General features: G+C 44.0%; 1 protein-coding gene across 1 annotated transcript in view; it reads right to left on the bottom strand.

Moving 5' to 3' along the window:
* Positions 1–3,611: 3,611 nt before the first annotated feature.
* The window catches only part of SLCO5A1 (solute carrier organic anion transporter family member 5A1), a 99,552-nt gene continuing 81,483 nt past the window's right edge, over positions 3,612–21,680 (bottom strand). Inside the window, exons 6-10 of the mRNA XM_081111594.1 lie at positions 16,906–17,104; positions 12,265–12,424; positions 9,882–10,123; positions 7,368–7,432; positions 3,612–4,947 (exon numbers count right to left, since the gene is read on the bottom strand). Of these exons, the coding sequence (XP_080967720.1) occupies positions 4,490–4,947; positions 7,368–7,432; positions 9,882–10,123; positions 12,265–12,424; positions 16,906–17,104 (1,124 nt within the window). The 3' untranslated portion in view covers positions 3,612–4,489. The remainder of the gene's footprint in view (positions 4,948–7,367; positions 7,433–9,881; positions 10,124–12,264; positions 12,425–16,905; positions 17,105–21,680) is intronic.

Genomic DNA, 21,680 nt, shown 5'->3' on the forward strand with positions numbered 1-21,680 from the left:
GAAAAGATATAAAGTGCTCAAGGCCGCTGACTTCACGGTCAGCCCTGGCACTCCCTTGGCTGGCCTGACAGAGAAATCACAAACACGTGTAAAGGCCACCAACCGGTCTACATAACAGAGAATCGGCAAACCTGCAGCGTAGGCGATGCTGGGATCACACCGTATTGTGACGTCTACCTGCTACTGAGAATACGCAGTGTGCACCAATATATCACTAGTTATGTCCGAGTTTCTGTGCCACCAGGATGTTCCACCAACACACAAAATCACCAAGTGGAATTGGCCACCACCCTAGGCTTGGGCTCTCCCACGCCTCCTGGGCACACGCGAGGATTTCCACAAATGCTTCCGGTCCATTCAGGCTACGAAGCTTCTCCCTGGTGCCCCTGTGGCTGACACATAGCCAGCTCCCAAAGGCAATGTTCCGGCTCCAAGCCCCGCCAGGAATGCAAGCTGAAACTGCGGACTGAGGAAGAGTTTCTTGGTGGGCGGTGAGAACGGAGAGCTGCCCTCACCTCCACCAGGCTCCTGCCTTCTCTGGGGCTGCCCTTCCCATGCCTGCTCCTGTTTGGCACTGCACCTTCTGGCGGCCACAACTGGACGATGGTTTGGTATATTACATCTAATGTTCTGTATATGTTCGCTTCACGTGTAACACTTTGTACGAGTATATGTTCACTTAAACCTTTTATTAGGGAACTTAAACCAATTTTCACCAAAAAAAAAGAAAAAAAAAATGAATGGAAATGTTAATATCCTGAAAGAGGGGGTGGAAAAGCATACCCCTGAAATCCACAAAACTCAGATTCCGTCAGTCTGGACCTCCCTTCCTCATGTTTCATTTCAGAAACTCTACGGAGACACAACATTGCCATCAATAGTGGTTTGTTCTATATTCAATACTAGAAATACATACTTGAGGTATGTTAGGACAAAAAAAAATTGAGTATAACACTTAGCTAAATCAATGTAAATTTACCTTGCAGATTTAACGTTTCCCACAGACCTTTTCCTATGTTATGCAAAGAAATAACAACTTCTCTACTCTTCAGAAACAGTAACATGTCAAAAACTAAAATGATTTACCTCACTCCCGTCAAGTCACAACTTACCTCTGTTAACCAAAGCTGATATGCTTTATGTAGTGCAAGAAGTGAGCCACCGCGAGAGAAGCCTGCAGCTGAACCCTGACACACAAAACCACAAGGCAGAATGGGCCGCCACCCTGGGCTTGGGCTCTCCCACGCCTCCTGGGCACACGGGAGGGTTTCCACAAATGCCCACTCGACAGTCCTCACCGGTCACTCACTTTCCCTCTCAGAGCCTCCGTGTTCATGATCTGTTTTAACAGTAACAACAACAGTAACAGGACATAGCTATCTTCCAAAGTTATTAAGAGGATTACATGGATGATGTACATTAAATACACCAACACTCAACAAATGCTCATTTGTGTCCTTCTGCTCCTCCTTTCTTCCCCCACCTTGGTTCTGAATGACTTTTGACTGTTTTTCAAGAATTAAAGCCACCAACAAATGATCAGGATTTCATAGTCTTAAAAATAACCAAAGAATGTGCTCCAACACCCACCCACCCCCTGGGGCTTCTAAATTAATAGGTGTCAGTCACGGATATTATATTTGCATATTAAAGCCAAATAATAGATTAATCTACAGAATTTATGAAGGAATAAGATGACCTTTTTCCAAAGCAAGTTATTATAAGCTTGAGCTCATGGAGGGTGGCAATTAAACTTATAATAGGACTATAAAGTAACAAACAATTTATTAACAAGCATATAAGAACCTCATATATACAATTAAATGGTGTCTATAAAATAATCACTTTAGTTGACTACATAATATTTCAGTGATGCTACCAGAGCCCAAACCATTTTGGGGACAACTTTTACTTGGCACATATTCCAAGACTTCAATCCACCATGATTTTTACTACTTATTCTACACTCACCAACAACACATTAATTACACCTGCTAATTATCAGCATCAGAGACTTAAGGCAGTACAATATTAACATTGTGATGTACGACTCATGCTAACTTCTTTGCATTCTGGCCTAATCAAACCCAAAGGACTTCACAGAGTGGCAAATGGCAATGGGTCAAATGGTGCCCGAGAGAAAGAACTTGCACCCAGTCATCAATTGCTGAACTGGACGACAGTTCAAGGTCGAGAATGGAGGAGCAGCTCTCTAATTATACTGGACGACGCCATCATTCCCTATCCTGGAGTTCTGAGAGCGGCTCCTTTCCAAAATACCCAACCAAGAAGAGAGAAACTGTAACAGTGGGGGGACATATCCTCTTAGCTACAAAAAAGTGTCATCCCACCAATATTTTCTCAGTACAGTTTCTTAATGAACAGAGGGAAATTACGGAACCACTACCCCTCTTTCCCCCACCTATCTTTATCTCCAACACAAAAGGAAACTTTCTCTTCCAAAGGCTCAAAGATTTTCCGTAGAGGGTAAGGGGGAACCTGAGGCCCCAGAGCAGACACTGGGTTAATCAATATTTTCCAAAGACCTTCAATATGCACCATGTTGACTAAAGTCTGACGGACACCAGTGTATCTACAGGCAACAGTGGTTCTAAGACTTAGTCACACAAGACTGCTCAACAGGAAGTCCTTGCCACCGAGCACTGGCTCTGCCCCCTGGAGGCATTATTCAGTCTGACAGTGATAACCCTCTCCACAAACTGCATGCAACCAAGAGAACCATTTGACTGATGCCATTAGGGTAGAGAGGAAAACATCCCTGCGCCCAGAAATATTCCCACAACCCCATGGGGCGGCCAACGATGGAGGGCAAGACGTCTGAACCATGGGACAGTTCTGTCAGTCACATTCCTTCTGAGGAAGAGTGTAAACCAGTCAAGAAACCATTTCCCAGATTAGCCCTACGTAAGCCCAGGCTCCTAGGCAGAAACAGTGATATTGGTATCTGGACCTCGCAGTCCCGCCTCAATCTGAGTTGTCAGGATTCTTTCCCTGAGCAGCCAGCTCCCACGAGTTCACTTACCATCAGTCCATAGGGCTGTCGGAGGCATCTGCCTGAAGAACCATGGAGGAAGCATTCTGGGTGGCACCTAAGTCCAAGTGGTGTGCTGGGAAGGATCATGGGTAATGAACCCAAAGGAACAGACAAGTCCTCTCTGAGATCACTCCCGGGAGGTCACAGCAGGGAGGAGTCAAAGGTTGGTGTAAAATGATTGTAACCCTGATAAAGCTGGGTTCAGTAGGATAGACCAGTTTATTTTGTATTTCTCAATCATTATTTAGGATCATATTCTAGGTCCGGCTCCCAGATCTCCCTCCTTCCTGTATTCCATACAGGCAAGTATGGCTTTCCTGGTTTAATGACTCAATCTCAGTAGCAACCATAGCAATTTTCTGCACATAGAAAGAGAAGAATACAGATTTGCTAGTGTTTCTAGGCAGATAACTAAAATGATCGGGTGGCACTCAATCTTACGTCTCTGAAATTCCTTTTCCAACTATTTTCAGTGTCAAGTTTACAATTTCTAACTATCCTTATGTGGGTCCTTAAGAAGTAAAAGAATTTCTGCAGCAATTTTTTTTCTTTTTTTGGATGAGAGAGCCATGAGTTTCTTTCCTTATTATGCATCTCAAATTACGGTTTCTAGCCATATTGTTTAGCACACTAGTTTTAAAGCCCCTGATGAAGAAATATTGGAGTTTATATTCAAACTATAAGATGATTTTGCAGCCTTCTTAACTACCTTATGATGGGGGCACACAGACTAAAAGAGAATGTGTTTCATGAAACGAAGTAGCTTTTCCTTTTATCACCCAATGCATATAGTTCCTTTGAAGCATTTGAAAAATCCTACTGATTTATACGTCTGCTGTGGCCTAAAATGCTATTAACAGTACTTTAAGGAAAGTCAAGCTTCCTCTTTTCAAAAACATATCTGCTTTAGTCTCTGAAAGCAAAAGTAACATGCTGCACTTACATTTTCCCCGATCAAATTGCATAGTTGAGGCAAGTTCATTTGTGCTTTGTAGCAGAACTCACAGTAGGTGTTCAGATCTAAAAAACCATTGATTTGTAAATGCAAGGCCATGGTCGAGCTCACCTTTGTGTGGAGTGTATGCTAATGAGATGCACCGCCTTTACACTTCCGTGATTTGGTTAACCATGGGCCTTGGCCTTATACCCTATTGGTACACAAGCGTGAAATTAACATAGGGGACAGGGTACCAAGTCTATCGAAGCTCCGCCTTCTTGGAGCGAAGGCAGGAAGGGTTCTCAGTCTGGTTGAGGTATCCAGCCCTCAATCAACAGTGGCTGTGTAGACTGAGTTTTGTTCGTTTGAGGATTGTGTCTTTAGAGCTTAAAAAGGGAAAGAAAGAAAAGAAGGCACGGGTGTTTCTCAAGTCGCCAATATTCAACTCAACCAACAAAAAAACTAAAGTCTTCCATTTGCCAGCGTCAGGAGGGAGGCTACAGGGCAACAGGGCTCTCCTCCAGCCCTGGGTCCGGGGAGGAACTTATTGCTTCTGGGAAGGGTCCCGGGTAGGTCTGCGCTGTGCACTGGATCCCTTTTCGCAGACGAGTCTCTTCGTGGAATTCCCCCTGCGTGCCGAAAGCCGGGCAGGACCTAGTCCGGGCATACTTCTCTGGGCCATCGGGGTGGCCCACCAGCTCACTCACAGTGCCCAGGGGGAACTCCCGCCACCTCTGCCTCTGCAGCGCGTCCTCCTTGTATTTGATGGAGTACCAGGCCAGAAAAATAAAGATAAAGCCTACGAACTTGAGGCCGGCTGCCAAGCCAAAATAGACAAAGCGAAACGATGTCACATTGTACTCCCAGCAAGAGCCTTGCACTCCGCATTCCTGTTGCCAGAGCATGCAGGTGGTGTCAATAACTGCTCCAAAATAAATCGGAGTGGGGATGTACGCTGGAGGGGCGGAGGGGAAGAAAGGAGAAGAAACATATTTAGCACATCTGATAAAACAGACCCGTGAATCAGCCAAGTGCTCTGTGTGCTCGGAATCCAGGAGAGGGGAGCGGTTTTCTTGTGTTACTTGATTTTGTTAAATGTATGCCACACCTTATAATATATTTACTATAGAAATGTTTACTAAATTGTTGATACTTTATATCTTCCAGTTTCAATTCAGTCAGAATGTGCTATTGATTTTTAGGGTCATAAAAATGTCTATTGCTAAAAATGCAATTTGGGAATCCTTTTAAACTTAAAAATCTGATTTTGTCATTAACTGCTCAAGAGGCTATAGCAGAAGTCTTTATGACCCACTAAAATTTAGTACAGTGAGTTCTTGGGTTTTAGTATTAATGAGGTAAACATTGTCTCCCGTGAGAAATCTTATTAAATGGCAACTTTATAAAGGCACTTGGGGTATAGAAAGGCATAAAAGTCATCTCTGAAGCTCAGGAAACATCTGTGATGAGTAGTAGTAACTTCATTTGGGGGCCATTCGTTAATCCCATAAGAAAGAAAGTCTACCCAAGTAGATAGACTTCCTTCATCACACGTCACTCCCCTTGCCGGAATGTGTCCCCATCCCTGACTTGTTCAAATTCCTGACCCACTCAGACGCCACTACATCCCACTGCCTTTGTATATGCCTCCATTTTTCAACTATCACACGGTAGTTACACTGTTTGCACATCTGTTACCCATAAGCTCCCTGATGGTGGGGCCATGCCTTTTATTCTTTGCCTCCTGTGGATCCTCAATAAGAGCTGATAGAAGGAAGCAATGGGAGGGTAGGAGCAAGAGGGAGGGAAGAGAGGACGGAGGGAGAGAGGGAGGACAGGTGGACTAATAGCCCTGGGGCTGTGGGTGATACATTTTTAAATACCTTGTGTTCATTTAAAAAGGGGTATATTTGCTATAATTAAAATTTAACATTTTTAAATACTTAAACTTTTCATTTTGCTTTGGAATTTGGGGAAATGGAAATTGGCTTGTTGGCCAAACAGTACTTTTTAAAAAAATAATGAATAGAACTTAAGTTAAGGTTGAATTGAATAATAAATGCCTGAAATGTTCTCCCTCCTGCTCTTCCATGGTCCGTCTGTTAACCTACCTTTACCTCCACATCCAGGTCCAATCACCCCACCTTCAGGGCATCAGAGACAGGCCAGCAAAAAAGGAGGAACTATTTTCTTTTTTCTTTTCCTATTCAACTACCCCTTTGCTAAATAAATTTCCTTCTTTGAAAATAACTTTTTAGTTTTCAAGGAGAAGCATAAGACATACTTCTTAACTATATCTAAGTATGGCAGAATTTCCTTTAACGAGCATGCTTTGAAAAAATGGTACCTTCAACGTCTTATTGATACCAAAAAACAAGCCACTCATTGAATACAACCAGCAAGAGGCCTTTAAGGTTCACTGGAAAGTGCTCACTCTTGGGCCATCAACCACAACATGGGACAAATAGAAAGTTCCAGACAGGATTAAAATGTCAAAGGGCCCGATGATGCCATTTTAAAATGTTTCACCTTTCAAAACTGAAACAACAAATTTGAATCAGAAAAATTTTTTTGTGTTTCTGTGGACAATGATACTGATTACTGGGGGAAATAACAGCTGTAGAAAATCAGACTCCCACTTAAGAAAGAAAATATGCCTGGTGATGAGGAAGTCAATTAAAAATACATTGAAATTGATCAAGGGAATGGACTACTTCACACGCTATTTCCCGTGCATTGTCCCAAAACATCACAGGGTGACGCTGTGTTTGGAAAAATCGGAACAATATTCTTCATGCCCAAGTGAGCTCGGCGACTTCCCACGTCAACATAGCACTAGGGAGCTCCTCTTGGTAATCAGGCAAGGGCAGTCCCTGCATGTCCATTTGGGCATCTTTTTAGAATATTTTCTTTCTTTTCCTCAGAAAACTTGATAGGTACACTCTTTGCCCAATCCAATAAAATTACTGGAATGAAGAAATGGGAATTTTCGCAAACAAAAAGAGCACCACCTTCCATCACTTTCATGCTAAAAAGCCATAAACGGACAAAAACACCAGGATCCTAAGCCCATCATGACCGCTTGGTTCAATATTTCTTATAGTACAAAATTCTCTGGGGAATTTAGTCCAACTTTATGTTCACAGTGAAAAAGGAGCTGACCTCAAGTTGCTTTGGTTTCATTTCACCAAATGACAGAACTGGTCAGCTTTTAGTTCAAATCAGAAATCCAGGAATGTGAGCCCTTACCACTAACCTGTAAATTCCTCGCACTTACAATGGCAACACATGACTTGGCCTGCCATTTTAAAGGGCAGGGAGAATATGCCACCTGCAGAGGAATTAAGAGGCACACTTGGAAATGGAGGAACATACCAAGTGTTCGCAATAAAACAAATTGCATTCCCAGAGCGAAAGGTCTCTCCTCATCTTCTACGGACCTAAGGTGAAGGGAAAGAAAGAAAAATTTCAAAATCGTGGCCATGAGAAAATGACTGTCAAATCAAACCTGCTCAGTGCAGGGCCAGGGGCCAGAGAGATGCTGCGCCAAAATGTTTAATGTTCTAGAATTATTAATAATAGCCGAGCAAGACTGCTGATGGCTAAACCAGTGACTAAAGGTGCCCCCAGTGAAGACACCCAAGCAATTCCAATGTACTCTAAGCGTTTCTATTTAGTACTGATGGACAGGCCACAGGGTCAGGATTGAAGGTACAGAGGTGGCTCTAACTGAGCTTCCCAAATCAGTTCTGTTAAATACAGAAAGCATTTTATCTTAATTACTACACTTATTCTCTCTTTGCCTGCACTTTCCTGCATGGTGTGTAGTCTGAAAATTACTCCCGTAATTTCTCAAGGAAAAGTAGAGAGAGAAAAGTTTTTCACTATACAGTCAAAAGCAGCCCGGCCAGTGTGACTCAGTGGTTGAGTGTCAACCCATGAACCAAGAGGTCACCTGTTCAATTCCCCGGTCTGGGCACATGCCCGGTTTTTGGGCTCAATCCCCAGTAGGGGAGTGCAGGAGGCAGCCAATCAATGATTCTTTCTCATCGTTGATGTTTCTATCTCTCGCTCCCTCTCCCTTCCTCTCTGAAATCAATAAAAATATATCTAAATATATATGTGTGTGTATATTTAACACACACACAGGGAACTAGTCAAAAATTAGAGAAATAATGAATCCTTTCTTACCACCTCATTTTTTCTTCTTTTCCTATAACTTATGCTCCAAATAATTCCCACAGGGCAGGAAGATTTGAGTCTAGTGACTTTGTAATTATCAAAGATTAAAGGGCTCCTTTCCTGAAGTTTTGGGTTAGATGCCAACTGGTGACTTGCCATGAACACTATAAATCGGGCAGACATTATCTGGCTGGCTGAACACCTCTTGCAGGATTAAAGGTCAAAGAATCAGATTATTTAACATCTGTAGAATTAAAGGTCAAAGAATAAGCCAAAACCAGTTTGGCTCAGTGGATAGAGCGTCGGCCTGCTGACTGAAAGGTCCCAGGTTCGATTCCGGTCAAGGGCATGTACGTGGGTTGCGGGCACATCCCCAGTAGGAGATGTGCAGGAGGCGGCTGATCGATGTTTCTCTCTCATCGATGTTTCTAACTCTCTATCTCTCTCCCTTCCTCTCTGTAAAAAATCAATAAAATATATTAAAAAAAAAAAAGGTCAAAGAATAAGATTACGAATGACTTGTATTATTTATGACGAAGTACCTTCGCCTTTCTATCCCACCTGCGTGGGTCCTAGGTAGGGAGTGTAAAATCCCCAAGGGCCAGGGCACTCATCCATCTTCCCCCAACTTCTTCATTTCCTCAGGGCATTTGCCCAACGCCGCACACGTAGCTGCCAGTCCATAGTGTGTGCTGCTGGAGGCTCCAAGTGAATAAACCAGCAGGCCTTTGTGTGTGTCATCTACCCGTCAAGGAAGGAATTGGCCGGGCAGCAGCTAACTCGGCATCTCATGCAGAATATGCAGGCAAGCAGCCCAGGGCCCTGCCAAGAATGCTGTCTGTGCAGCGGCTTCCCAGCAGGTGCCCAACAGCGTGGGGAACGGGGGAGCCAGGGGGGAGATGAAAGAAGAATAAGGACTCGCTCCCTGCCCTGACTCCTTCACACACCGCAGCCACAGCCCCTGAAGCTGCTGTGGGTGTGTGCTGGCTTCTGCCGGCTGCCCCCTCCTTCCTGTGCCCACCACAGCCTTTAACTGCAAATGCCAACCGCTGGCTGGAATGTGCTAGTGTCAACATTTTGAATAGGACTTCCGTTAAGGTAACTTCCATATTCTCATAGAAGCAAAAAAGCTGCTACACGATGGCAAAGAAAGCACCGCGTGAACGGAAAAATTGCATTTTCCAGTCTGTCCTTTCCTTGCTAAACTCCAGAATGTTATATGATGGTAACAGGAATGGAGTCAGCAGTTAGAGCTGCAGGCCCAGCAGAAGCTGCCAGAGGTCCTGGAGGTGGTAACAGGCTTGGGGATAATATTGTTTGCTGTAGGCAGGAGCGAGCAGCTTCCCTGCCTCCTCTGGGGCCAGGCTTCTGGCAGCGAACACGGTCGGGGCTTCCAGCTCCCCAAGTAGAACCTTTTAGTGCAGAATCTTCAGGAACCCCAGGCACCCGAAGAGGTTACACTGAACTACAGACATAGGACCCATCCGCCTAAAGAAGGTTCCAGAGAATGCAGTGTCACAACCTGCCTCCCCCTTTCTGACATGGCAAAACTCACGTCTCCCACGTTTGCCAGGCAAACAGCTGCGTGCTTTTCCTGCGCGATCTAATTTTGTTCTCCTCTGTGCGCCCGACCCGGTCCTGGGTCATGTCCTCAAGCCACTGACTGGGAGCATGTAACCCAGCCGAGAAGTCGGATGCTGTTCTCACCTGAGCGTCACTATGATGGCTGATGGCTGGGCGCATGCTGTGATGAAGGTGACTATGAAAAGAAAAACTAAAAACGGGAAGAGGGTGTTACAGGCCCGCTTGCACTTCCCAGACACGGCGTAGCCGTTCTCGTTGAGATAGGTTTTGACGATGACCACGCGGAGCTGACTGCGCTGTCCCACGGTGGGCGGGGTGATCACCTGCCGACTTTGGACACAGGCGCATTCCGTGTAATTCCTTATCTGAGGGACAGATAACAAAGTTCAGTTAGCTGTGTGCCAATCAAAAGCAAAATTCAGCATGGAATGTTAAGACAAAGTTTAGTTCAAATGCTCTCTAATAACTCCAGTGAGAGAGGAAGAGAGAGAGAGAGAGAGAGAGAAACATCGATGTGAGAGCAATACATGGATTGGCTGCTTCCCATATGCACCCGGACCAGGGATCCAACCAGCAACCTAGGTATGTGCCCTGGTCAGGAATCAAACCTGCAACCTTTTGGTGCATGGGACCAAACGGAGCCACCCAGCCAGGGGGCTCCAGCCAACTGAGCACCCAGCCAGGGCAGCTCCAGTGTTTTTAACCCCTAGAGTGCCGGGGAGCGCGATCACGCTCCTCCTGTCTTTCGCCAAAAGTGCTGGGAGCGCTATCAAAGCTTCGAAAGGGCGTCCAATTCTAAGCCTGCTTTTATGAGTGATGATGATACTGCTAAATATGTCAATGTAGTAAAGGTTTCCTTACATGTTTGAATATGTAACTTCACTTACTTGCGATTCATAATTTTTTTCCCTAAACTGCTGTAAAATCAGCAAAAATGCCTTGGCAATTTTAGTGTAGTTCCTAGGATATTGGTTGGCGCTCAAAGGGTTAAATATGCAAAATGTTTACTTGGAAAGGTCTTCCTCATTGCTAACAATAGGGGTGCAAAGTGTGCATCCAACGAAACGAAAATCCACTGGTCAAAATTGTTTAAACCTCAACTTTCCTAAGCAGCTTTCTACACTCAACTCTAGGGCTTTCCTCTTTCGTGCACACCCATTTTTTTTTTGTCCTAATTAAATGCAGCGTCCATTGCTCTTTAACTCCTGGGCTCTCCAATATGAGACACCCTCAAAATCGGGAACCGAGCCTTGTTTGTTTTATTTGCTTGTTTGCTTTTAACTTTATTGTCGACACTGTGCCCACCAGAGAACAGATGAGAGGCCCAGCATTCAACCCAGCATAACCCTGACCTCAGAGTAGGACCTGAAGTAGATATCTGTTATGTAAAAACGGGTCACGCATAAGGACTTCCGTTCCAATGATTGTGCACATTGAGAGCACTGGCTGTTTCATTCAGTCAAGGGACTAAGAAAGGTGTTTCGATGAAACAGCCAATTAAGCTCCTTGCCTATTATGCTGCTTTTACTGAATGGAGCTGAGCCAAATTCCCTGCCACGGTGACCTCTCAGTCACAGAGAGGCAGTCGGAACGGATGTGAAGATGGGACGCTCTGTGGCCGTCTGCGCTCGAGGCCTGCTGGCCTCTCTGGAAGAATGAGGGCTGTGCACCAGGAGACTGGCTCACTCCCAGGGAAGGACTTAGCCACCAAAAGAACAGACCTCCTTGTCTCTTTTAACCTGGGGACACGCGGGCGCTCACCAATCATGTAATGGGGAGCCAGCAATAGGAATTCTCCATTGATTGCTCTAGTTTAAAACTCAGAAGGCAAATATGACATTCCAGAAATGCGCAGTCAATGGGAGAAGCCCTGATCACCAGCCTCCTACAAACTGTTTTTATGCGCAGAATGAAACCAGGCTCGATAAGGAGCTGAGTAGAATATGAAAACCTTTCCCCACAGCATTGCAGCCTATTTATAATTCACAGGGAAGAGAATTCTCAAAATAGCCTATTCTTGAACTGACAGAAATATCTTTACTCTGAGAGCAGGAGGGGGGCGGGGGGGGGGGCGTGTCAGAACCAATAATCTATGAAAAATGCCACTGCTCATCTTCACTGGCTCTCAGCAGGGGAGGTACACTCCTATTCTCTTCCGTCAGTACCAGTGTGGTCATCTTGACCTTCAAATCCACCACGAGGACCACATGAGAGGCCCAGCACTCAGCCTTATCAAGTTTCACTGAGTTGGCACCAAATGCAAAGTAGAAGAGAGCTGATGTGGAAGCAGAAGGGCTACCCCCAGACGTGCCAATCATCCCTGGGAAAAAATAATGTACTGCACAATTTTCTTTCCTCTGGATTGGTGTCAGAGGTATTTTGGGGGTTATTTGAACTTTCTTGAAAAGGGGAGACTGAAGTCATGTGTTTGCCTCTGACGTCTCACACATCCTTATCACAGGATGTAGGATTAACCACAGTACAGGAAGTTGTGACATACACTCACCCCAGTGCTAAGATTACCACTACTAACACAGCCAGCCAGACAGGGGTTAAAGTACGTGATTCCATCTGATCCACAGACGGGCTCATACTCATGTGTCTTACAACCACAGTTAACGTTGCAGCTTCCAGTCAGGTTCCTATGAGGCATGGTGAGAGAGGGTCTAAGAGAGAAAAGAAGCAGATTGTGAGCAACATTTACTAACATAAAACTGACAGGAAAGTGCTTGAGATCAAGTCACTTGTCCATTTCAGAGAAAATAGTCCCATTAAATCAAAGCTGTGGTACTGTGAAGTAGCCACTCTTGACCGTTATTTTTATAACTTTAAAACAAAACATAAAGGAAAATGTTACCATTTTCTGGTAACACAGATTCAATACTTTTGTATCAAATTATCCATCCTGCCTCAATTCTACCCTCCACCTTGGTGCTATGCACCTGTTCTCAACATCTGGGCTCAGCAGTTCCAACCTTAGGCGCTTCATTCTCTGTCAACAAATCCGGGCCTCAATTCCTTCCACTGTAAAATGGAGGAATTACTTCTTGGGGCCAAATCAATAACATCATTACGATTGCATGAACATGGAATCCATCAATCACAGTTGTCAACACAGGTTCCTTCAGCCAAAAACCTTCATTGTTCTAGAATAAATTATCAAAGAAAGCCATGGGACTCTAGAAAATCAAAAGGAAGTGATTTTTCTTCAAAGGTCAGGAATCACATCACTGGTTTGATTCAAACGGTCTGAGAAGAAGGATGAAACAGGCCCTTCCTCAGGAATGCCCAGATGTAGACTCAGTCAAGTGTGGTAGGTTTTGTTTTCTCAGGAGACCATGATGTCTGAGTCAAATACCATATAATTCAATACATAGAGCTCTAATAAGATCAATTCAGGCAACCAATGCAAAAGGGAGAATAAGGCAAGTAAGGATACGGGGCCGTGGAGAGAAGTGTAAGGAAATGGCTGTGGAAGAGCAGAAGCAGCAGGTCCCACGGGAGACCCAGAAGAATGAAAGGGTCTGTAAGGTTCACACACAGTGGCCTCTCTCCTCTGCTTTTGTGGCCACCACTTGTAGGTGTCATGGATGGCATACTCTCTCCAAAGCCACATGCGGATCTTCATTCATCTGTCCCTCTACCCCTCACCCACCTACTCAACAGACATTTTGGAATGTGCTCTACGCTATAGTCATTATCTTTAATGACTCAGCCAGTAGCATAGCCCAACCCACCCATATGTATTAATCTCTCAACATGAAGATTTTTTTTATTCCAAGGCTTTTCTCCTGTGGCCTCTTTCATACTTTGATAACCGAGCCTTAACATTTTAATGGGACAAATCCATAGCAATGTTTAAACCTTATCAAGAAAGCCTTCAAAAAGGCAAAAGTCAAATAAACCCTGTTCTTCATTAACGTCACTTCACTGAAGGAATTTTACCACACAACTTTGATAATTATTATGCTCACAAACTCTTAGGATCATACAATTTTAAAATCTACATTTAAAATGTGATTTTAAAAGTGTGATTTTTTTTAGACCTCCACAGGGACAAATTTTCTCCCCCTCCCTGGGGGTGGGAGGGGAGGGACATTTTTGTTTGTCACAATTAAGGGGATGCTATTGGCATCTAGTGGGTAGAGGCCGGGATGCTACTAAATATTCCACAATATATAGAGCAGCCCCTCCCCCACAATGAAGAATTAACTGGCCCAAATCTCAACAGTGCTAAGGCTGGGAAACCCTGTTCGAGACCTACTACCACATGCTACAGGTGATAAAACAGAGGTGCAGAGAAGCCAAGTGACACCCTATTAAGCCAAGTAGTCCTATGTCAACTGGTATCACGTGCAAAGTATTCTATTCTGCATTACTATTGTCTTCACTGGTTCCTCAATAACTTAATCGCAAGCGTGACCAAATAAAACAGCTTGTATATGCCAGCACACTTAGTCACTAAAAATGACAGGCTTCAAAGCCATGCAGTGTGATTATTATTATTATTGCCATTTAGATGTTACAAGGAATTGCTTCTTAGCAGCGTACATTGTATTCATTTAGGACAGCCACAGACTCCAAACACCTCTCCTTTGCGGGCAGGCCCACTCAGAAGAAAGAAATGTGAAGATACGATCAACAGGTGTTCAAAACACACTGGCGACGGGAAGACAACCAGAGGCACAGTCCTGTGTCACCCTTGCATGTGCTTGATTTTCTCACGAGATCATGCTGTCAGATACAAATAAATGACATGATATGAAAAGCCTTAAGAAAATCAAAAAGGAAGACAAATTAAAACAGCAATGAAGAGAAGTGGGCATTCCTGAAAAAGTCACAAAAAGGCAAAGATGTCAACACAGTTAATCCACTTTATGTTGTGATTAAAAAAAAAATCACTTTTAATAATCACAATTTCTTGTTTGATCATCTTTCACTCTCCAGAAAACAGACTGCATTATAATTATGGTGCAAGTGGTTAACCCTGAGTAACATTAAGCAACCTCTCCTTAGCCTGAAGTGAAGCCATCACGGGGTCGTAAAATGCACCAGGGCTGCAGCATGCTGCACTTACCCTGTGCAAAGGGACTGCACATCACTTTCCCAATAAGTGAACGCACTTCTGACAAGTCAGCCTTCCAAACAAAAGGCTCATGTTCACTCAGAGTCAATGTGAGTATCAATTCCAAGCGAGGAATCAGGCCTCACTAATAAATGCCTTATAACTAACTGCATGGTTCAAGCTGTAAGCTTGAGAGTCACACGTGCTGTCTTACTATAAAAATTCAAAGCATTAAAGAACTAGAGAGAGGGCACAGGTCTCTGAAATTAGCCAGTACAGCTTTTTTAAAGAATAGGAAACTATGACAGGTACAATGACATGCCCCACAATCGCTGAGGTTCAAGGAAGACAGCCATGGGGAGATAACCAAACAGGAAACCAGACCAAGCTTGCTACCCAACCTTATTAAATTAATCACTTAAGGATCAATGTTTATTTAATGTTGTATACAATAATGAAACCGGTTGTGGTTTAATGTGAGTAAAAACCTTTGCCATAAGGCCATCACAGCTGGGTATGTACAGATCTCAAATCACTCTCTCACAAACTCATACTGTGTTGCTTAATGCCACCCCAAGACCTGAAGAACCCTGCTAACCAAGTTTTTCTCTGTTGATTACAATTAAAGGAGACGGGTACCAGAACCCGTGGATTTAGGTAATTCAGATGTTTGTTTACATCAAGTTTTTACTAGTTTCAGCATCATTATGGGTAACATCCCTTAGCAGAGATTGATGCTAGACAGTCAGCCTTCAAAGAGCAGTGGCTTTGCATCATCCAGAAGGGATGGGAGTAGAGACAAAACTAGCTTTTCTAGTGCACTCTCAGTGCTAGACACTGTGCTGGGAGATAGCAGAACCTTTCCTTTATATAATCCTCAAAATCAAAGCTGCAAACATTTGTTTAAAATATTTGAATGATGCAAACTAGAAATTGAGGGTGGGAGAAAGAGAAATGGACTTTTTTATTTTCTACCCTCTGAGGTACAGTATTTTAATTTTCAACCATATGTGTTTTACTTTTATCATGCCTATAACCAGGTATGATTCATATTATCACCAATTTTATACATGAGGAAACCAACACTCAACAATATTAGGTAAATTCCTACAAGGTCACACAGTTAAAAAATGATGGCACTAGCACTTGCCTTTAAAAATAATACAAATTTTGACAAAGAAGTTTGAAGGGAGAGGAGCGAGAAATTCAAGGGGTTTATTCTTAGGATTTCTGTTTACTCAAAAACACAGAATCCTGGGTTGTCCCATCAGAAAAACAAGATTAGGGTAAGATAAAAACAATTGAAAAAAAATTTTAATGGAAAACCATCATGGGGCAGAGGCAAGGAAGCTGACTAGAGCCAAGGAAATGGATTGCTCAGCAAAGATGAGGGCCTGCTAAGATCGGGACTCATGCATTTATAATGGAGCCAATCAGAACTATTATATAATTTTTGCAGTGGCGCTGGGAGTCGGGATTCGGTTGATTCAGGATTGGCAGGAGAGATGCGGTGTTAAGCAAGGGCTTTAAAAAGGCTTGAGGTGACTTGCAGCGTAAAAGCAAGTAAGACATTTAGCCAGTCTGCTTTCCATTCCTTCTGCGGATGCAATAAAAGTAAGATTAAAAGGAATAAACTAGCAAAGGGAAATGGGAAGAGCGACAGCAAACTTCATGGAAAGCGCACGTGGACAGGCGTGAAATAAGCAGATGCCTCCTTGGAGAGGAGCCAGCCTGCCCCTTGAACCTCCCCGAGGCTCCAAGCTCAAAGTCAGTTGATGGGACAGGGGGCAACGGGAGCGTGTAGCTGAAAACAATGGGGCTCGTTGGAGATCAGAGGGAGAAAAAGGCTATCACTGGGTGCTTCCGTTTTCCTCTATTCACCCACCTCCATCCCTAATTGAGAACCCCAACATTCACCAGAAAGCCCTTCTCTAAAGAACTTGAAAGAAATTTTTAAACTAAGCTTCTATTCTCGATGTGAACAACTCAGAATAAAATGTTTTCAGTCTTGTATCAGAGGGAGCCAGGGACCATAACCATCACCATCATGATGTCATAAAATGGCTCTTCCAAGATACTTACCCTGTTGTGTAAGGGATGTTTATGCCTCCTAGGTTAATACTTTCACATCCCACAATGAACAGAGTTGAAAAGCACAGTAAAGACACTCCGCTGCAGATCATTGCTAGTTTTGCAGATTCTCTTGCACCAAGTTTCAATTTTTTTATAATGTAGCCTCCCAGGACAATGCCAACCCCAGCGCTAGGGACAATAATAACACCTGGAGAGAAGGGAAGGACAAGATTAATTTGAAGTAATTAATGCTATTGTTTTCTTTTTGTCTCTTTTTTTATCACCATTTACCCCCGCCAATACCCTTCTCCACCTCCACCCCCTCTAACCCTTCCGATCTATTTGTTTGCTAAATACTGTTTCTATTTACTTATTAGTACTAAGGTAAAGAACAAACATACTGTAATCAAAATTGGCAGTTATAGTAACAGTCAACGGGGATACAGCATAGAGAATATAGTCAATAATATTATAATAACTATATCAGGTGGGCACTAGATTTTTGGGGTGATCACTTCATAAGTTATATAAAGGTCTAATCACTATGTTGTACACCTGACAAGAATATAATATTGTATGTCAACTGTTATGATTGTAAAAGAAAAATTACTTTAAAAATAGTATAATTAATAAATCTAAGTGTGTGATTTTATAGTATAATTTATTTTCAATACATGCAAACCAACAAAAGATTCCTTTTCAGAATATTAAAAAACTTTTATAAAGCAATAAAATAAAAACATGCAATCCATAAGAAAAGTAAGAAAATTTCTTCACTAAAGAGGAAATCCAGGTTCTCAATAAACACACGCAGGTACTCAGCCTCATTAGTAAGAGGGAAATACAAGTTTAAGTCACCGGAGGTACTGCACCCCCGCCCCAAATCACACTGGTAACAATTTCAAAGGCTGACTCCCACAAGCTGGCAAAGACACGGAGCAATGGGCACGCTCTGGTGGGATGTAAACTCTGACACCAACTTAGAGAAACAGCTTGGCCTTCATCTGGTCGAGTTGAGGATATGCACACCCTTTGACAAGCAATTCCATTCCTAGATCTATACCCTGAACAAACCAAAAGAAGGGTACACGAGATCTGAAGAAATGTACTAGCCAAAAACTGGAAATAAACCAAATGTCCATCGACAGATACACAACATGCAGTAAATGCATACAATGGAATGCCACGCCCCAGCCGTAAACGTCAGAAACCTACCTGCGCATAACCATGTGGGTGAATGGTGCAAACACCATGTTGAATGAAAGAAGCAAAAACACAACAGAATGTATGTGTGATTGCAAATTTGTATAAAGTGCAGGAATAGGTACAATGAAATGATACTGTTTAGAAATGCATGTATTGGTAGTACAACGATGAAGAAAACCCAAGAAGTAATTACCATAAAAGCCAAGATAGTCGGGGGGATGGGCAGGATCCAGAGAGGGCACAGGGGTCTCCTGGGGCACTGAAAATACTCCATTCCCTGACTTGGGTAATACGTACACATGTGATCACTTCATAATTATTCATTATCTCTAAACTTTGTTTAATGCACTTCTCAATGCATTATATTTCGCAGTAAAAGTATTTTTAAATAGTCACAGTGCCTGCACCAAGAACCTTACAATCTAAAAGAGGACCAAACAAAAAAATTCAGAACACATTAAAGGAATTATGTAAAGGGCAGGGAGAACACAGGAAAGGAAGCGTCCGAGTTTCCCCTGGGAGAAATCAGGGAGGGCTTGACAGAAGTGGCAGTATTTGAGCCGACATTTGGCTGATGAGATAGAATCTTTGAAATTTGAAAGATGAGACAAAATCTGTCCAATACACCAGCACAGAGAGACCTTCCTACACAAATGAACATGTGCAGAGGCATGAGAGAGAACTGGGGGTTGAGCGCAGCCCACACAAGCTGGGAGTGTAGAGTGAATGCAAGCTGCCGGGAAGTGGTGGGCCACGGGGAGGAGAGGTAAGGCAGAGCGAGACCACAAGAGATCATGAACGGGAGGTCAGGTTGGATCTCTGGGCAATGAGACACCCTGAAGAACTCTGAGCTGGAGTCTGGCAGGATGGAGGTGTGTGTTACAAAGATCATTTCTGGCCCTGAGATGGAAGACGGCTTAGATGGAGTCAAAACTGGAGACAGAGGAGTGGTCAGGAGGGTACGGAGAGCCATGGTCAGGCTCTACACAGATGGCACAGGGAGGACAGGGACAGGGAAAGCACCGCACAGCCTGTGCAACGAGCAGCTAGAAATGCCTCCCACCGTTGCACGTGGGTCTTAGCTCAGAAGACCTGGGCTGGGGCACTTACGACGTGTGGCAGACCTCATGGCACAGGCAGGATGTCCCAACAAGACTAAACAAAAACTGAAGGGCCAAAGCCAGCGTCCCAGAGAGCACCAGTATTAATGGGGATCATAAACAATGAGCCCACAGAGGACACTGAAAATGAGCAGCCATGGTGGGGGAGAGGAAATCTAGGAAAGATAAATGTCCTAAAAGGGGGAAGCTTGGGCTTTGGATTCAGAAAGACTGGAATTCAAATCCTCACTCCACCTTTCGTAGCCATGTGATCACATATAAGCACAGACTTCCTCACCTGATCATGGAGATCTCCTTTTCACACTAAAATGAGGACTGCTGGCACCCTGTGAGGCCACAGCGCACTGTACCTTGCACACAATATAAACTGTAGTTACTACCATTACAGCTACGCCATAGAAACCACGGAAAGGGAGTTTCATGAGAAAATGAAGAGTGCCAAAGGCCTCGGAGAAGCCCGGGAGGATGGAGACTGAAGGAGACAACTACGCCACTGGAGATCTTGACAAGAAGAACTTCCAGGGCATCCTGAAGGCAGAAGCCAGACTGCAAGGGGTTGAGCAGTCAGCCATGAGGACTTGGAGACTGGCATCGGCACTGCCTTCCAGAACTTCGGCTGAAAGAAAAAAAGAGGGCTATGGGTCCATAGGTAGAGTCGGGACCATCAGAGTCGTGTCTGATGCTAAGACCTGGAGAGGGCTAAAGCATATTTAACGTAGAGTACTGACAAAAATAGGGCAAAAAGGGGTGGGAAGGAGAATGTGGAGCAAAAAGGTTACTTTGGAACAATGCAAGATCCGCCCCCTTTTTAATGAAGAACTTGAATGTTTTGTTATTAAACTTTCTTGTTTTCCTGCAAGGCCCTACTTCACTGTATAAAAAGAGCACCAGCAAACTCTCAGTGTATTGCAAAATTAAGATAGTATTGTTCATCATCTAGCAACTATAACAGCTAACAACACTTTTCTCCACAGACAGTTAGTTCCAGTGGAAAGATCATGAAGTATTTTGACCCAAATCCAGAGACTGATGTAAGCAAGTTACAATCTATACTAATAAAAGGGTAATATGCTAATTAGACCAGACATCTTCCGGACATCCATCCGGACGTTGTTCCTCACAAAGCCACAGTGGCAGGGGCCAAGGCACAGGCAGTTAGGGGTGACCAGACCAGCAGGAGAGGGGAGTTAGGGGCGATGAGATCGGCAGGCAGGTGAGCAGTTAGGAGCAGTCCCAGATTGTGAGAGGTATCTCCAACTGCCGGTTTAGGTCCGTCCCTGTGGGATCGGGCCTAAACCAGCAGTCAAACATCCCCCAAGGGGGCCCGGATTAAAGAGGGTGCAGACCAGGCTGAGGGACACCTCCCCCACCCCACCTCCAGCACGAATTTCATGTACCGGGCCTCTAGTATTATATAAGGCTTAAGGTATATAATATCTTAATATGTTAAGATAGTAATGTTATCCTTGAAATACATAATTTTTATAACTAGATTGTACCATGGGTGATTTCAGAAATTCTGAAGTTTAGAACTGTAGTAGTCTTGCCTAAAAATCATAGGGTATTGTGGGAAAAATGCATATTGTGTTTATTTGCAATCATTAAAAAGCTAAGGGGTATTTTCTTCCAACAGCATAGCTGTAGTTTCTTTTCCCACTGGTATTACTAAAAGTTGCTATTTTAAGTCTTCCATCCAGCACTAATTTAAGACGACTATGCCAGATCAAGCTGTTTCACATACTTTACTTAGGCGGCTCCATGTTCACTCCTCAGTAGAGTTTATGTATTTCTCACAGACTTCTTCTCTCATTGGCTCATCTACTCTGAAGGGTTACTCCGTGTCATCTTGATCAGCCAACCGTCTTCACCACACGACCTGTTGACAAGTCCTGGATTTTCTGCAAGAGCTGCACTAATTTCAGTTACTTCTCCTGACAGAGGAGAATAGAGTTCACCAGCAGCTTTCACACTTTCCAAAGCACCAAACTCGTCTGGTTTGTTCAATTTTGTCCCAATTTCAGGCAGATGACAGTAAACAACACCTCCCGAAGCCTCCTGTGCAAAATTGCTGATTCCCACTGTTCCAATACCACTTTCTGTGGTTGTCCATTCATGTTTCTCTGTGAACTGACCCCACGAGAGCAGTTTGGAGCCGGCGGGCAGCATCTGTGAGGCGCTGGCCTCAAGCTCCAGGGCAGAGCAGGCTGCAGACCCCACAGGCTGCATGCTCCCCAATGCTGGGAGCACCCTGTTCGCAGGAGTGTGGGGTCCGCCACAACCCCTGGACCATCCCCCAAGATCTCTGAGAGGTGAGGAGAATGTGGGGTTACAAGCACAGGTGATCAGATTAGCCCTGGATGGAGAGAGATCCCTGCCTCTGTGCTGGGAATAAGATGGAGGAAGGGGATAGGGGAGGAAAGAAGGCGAGAAGTCTCTAAGTGGGCAGTAGTTTTGCTG

Source organism: Myotis nattereri (genome assembly GCF_964212035.1).
Source record: "Myotis nattereri genome assembly, chromosome: 17".
In the NCBI taxonomy this organism is placed as follows: Eukaryota; Metazoa; Chordata; class Mammalia; order Chiroptera; family Vespertilionidae; genus Myotis; species Myotis nattereri.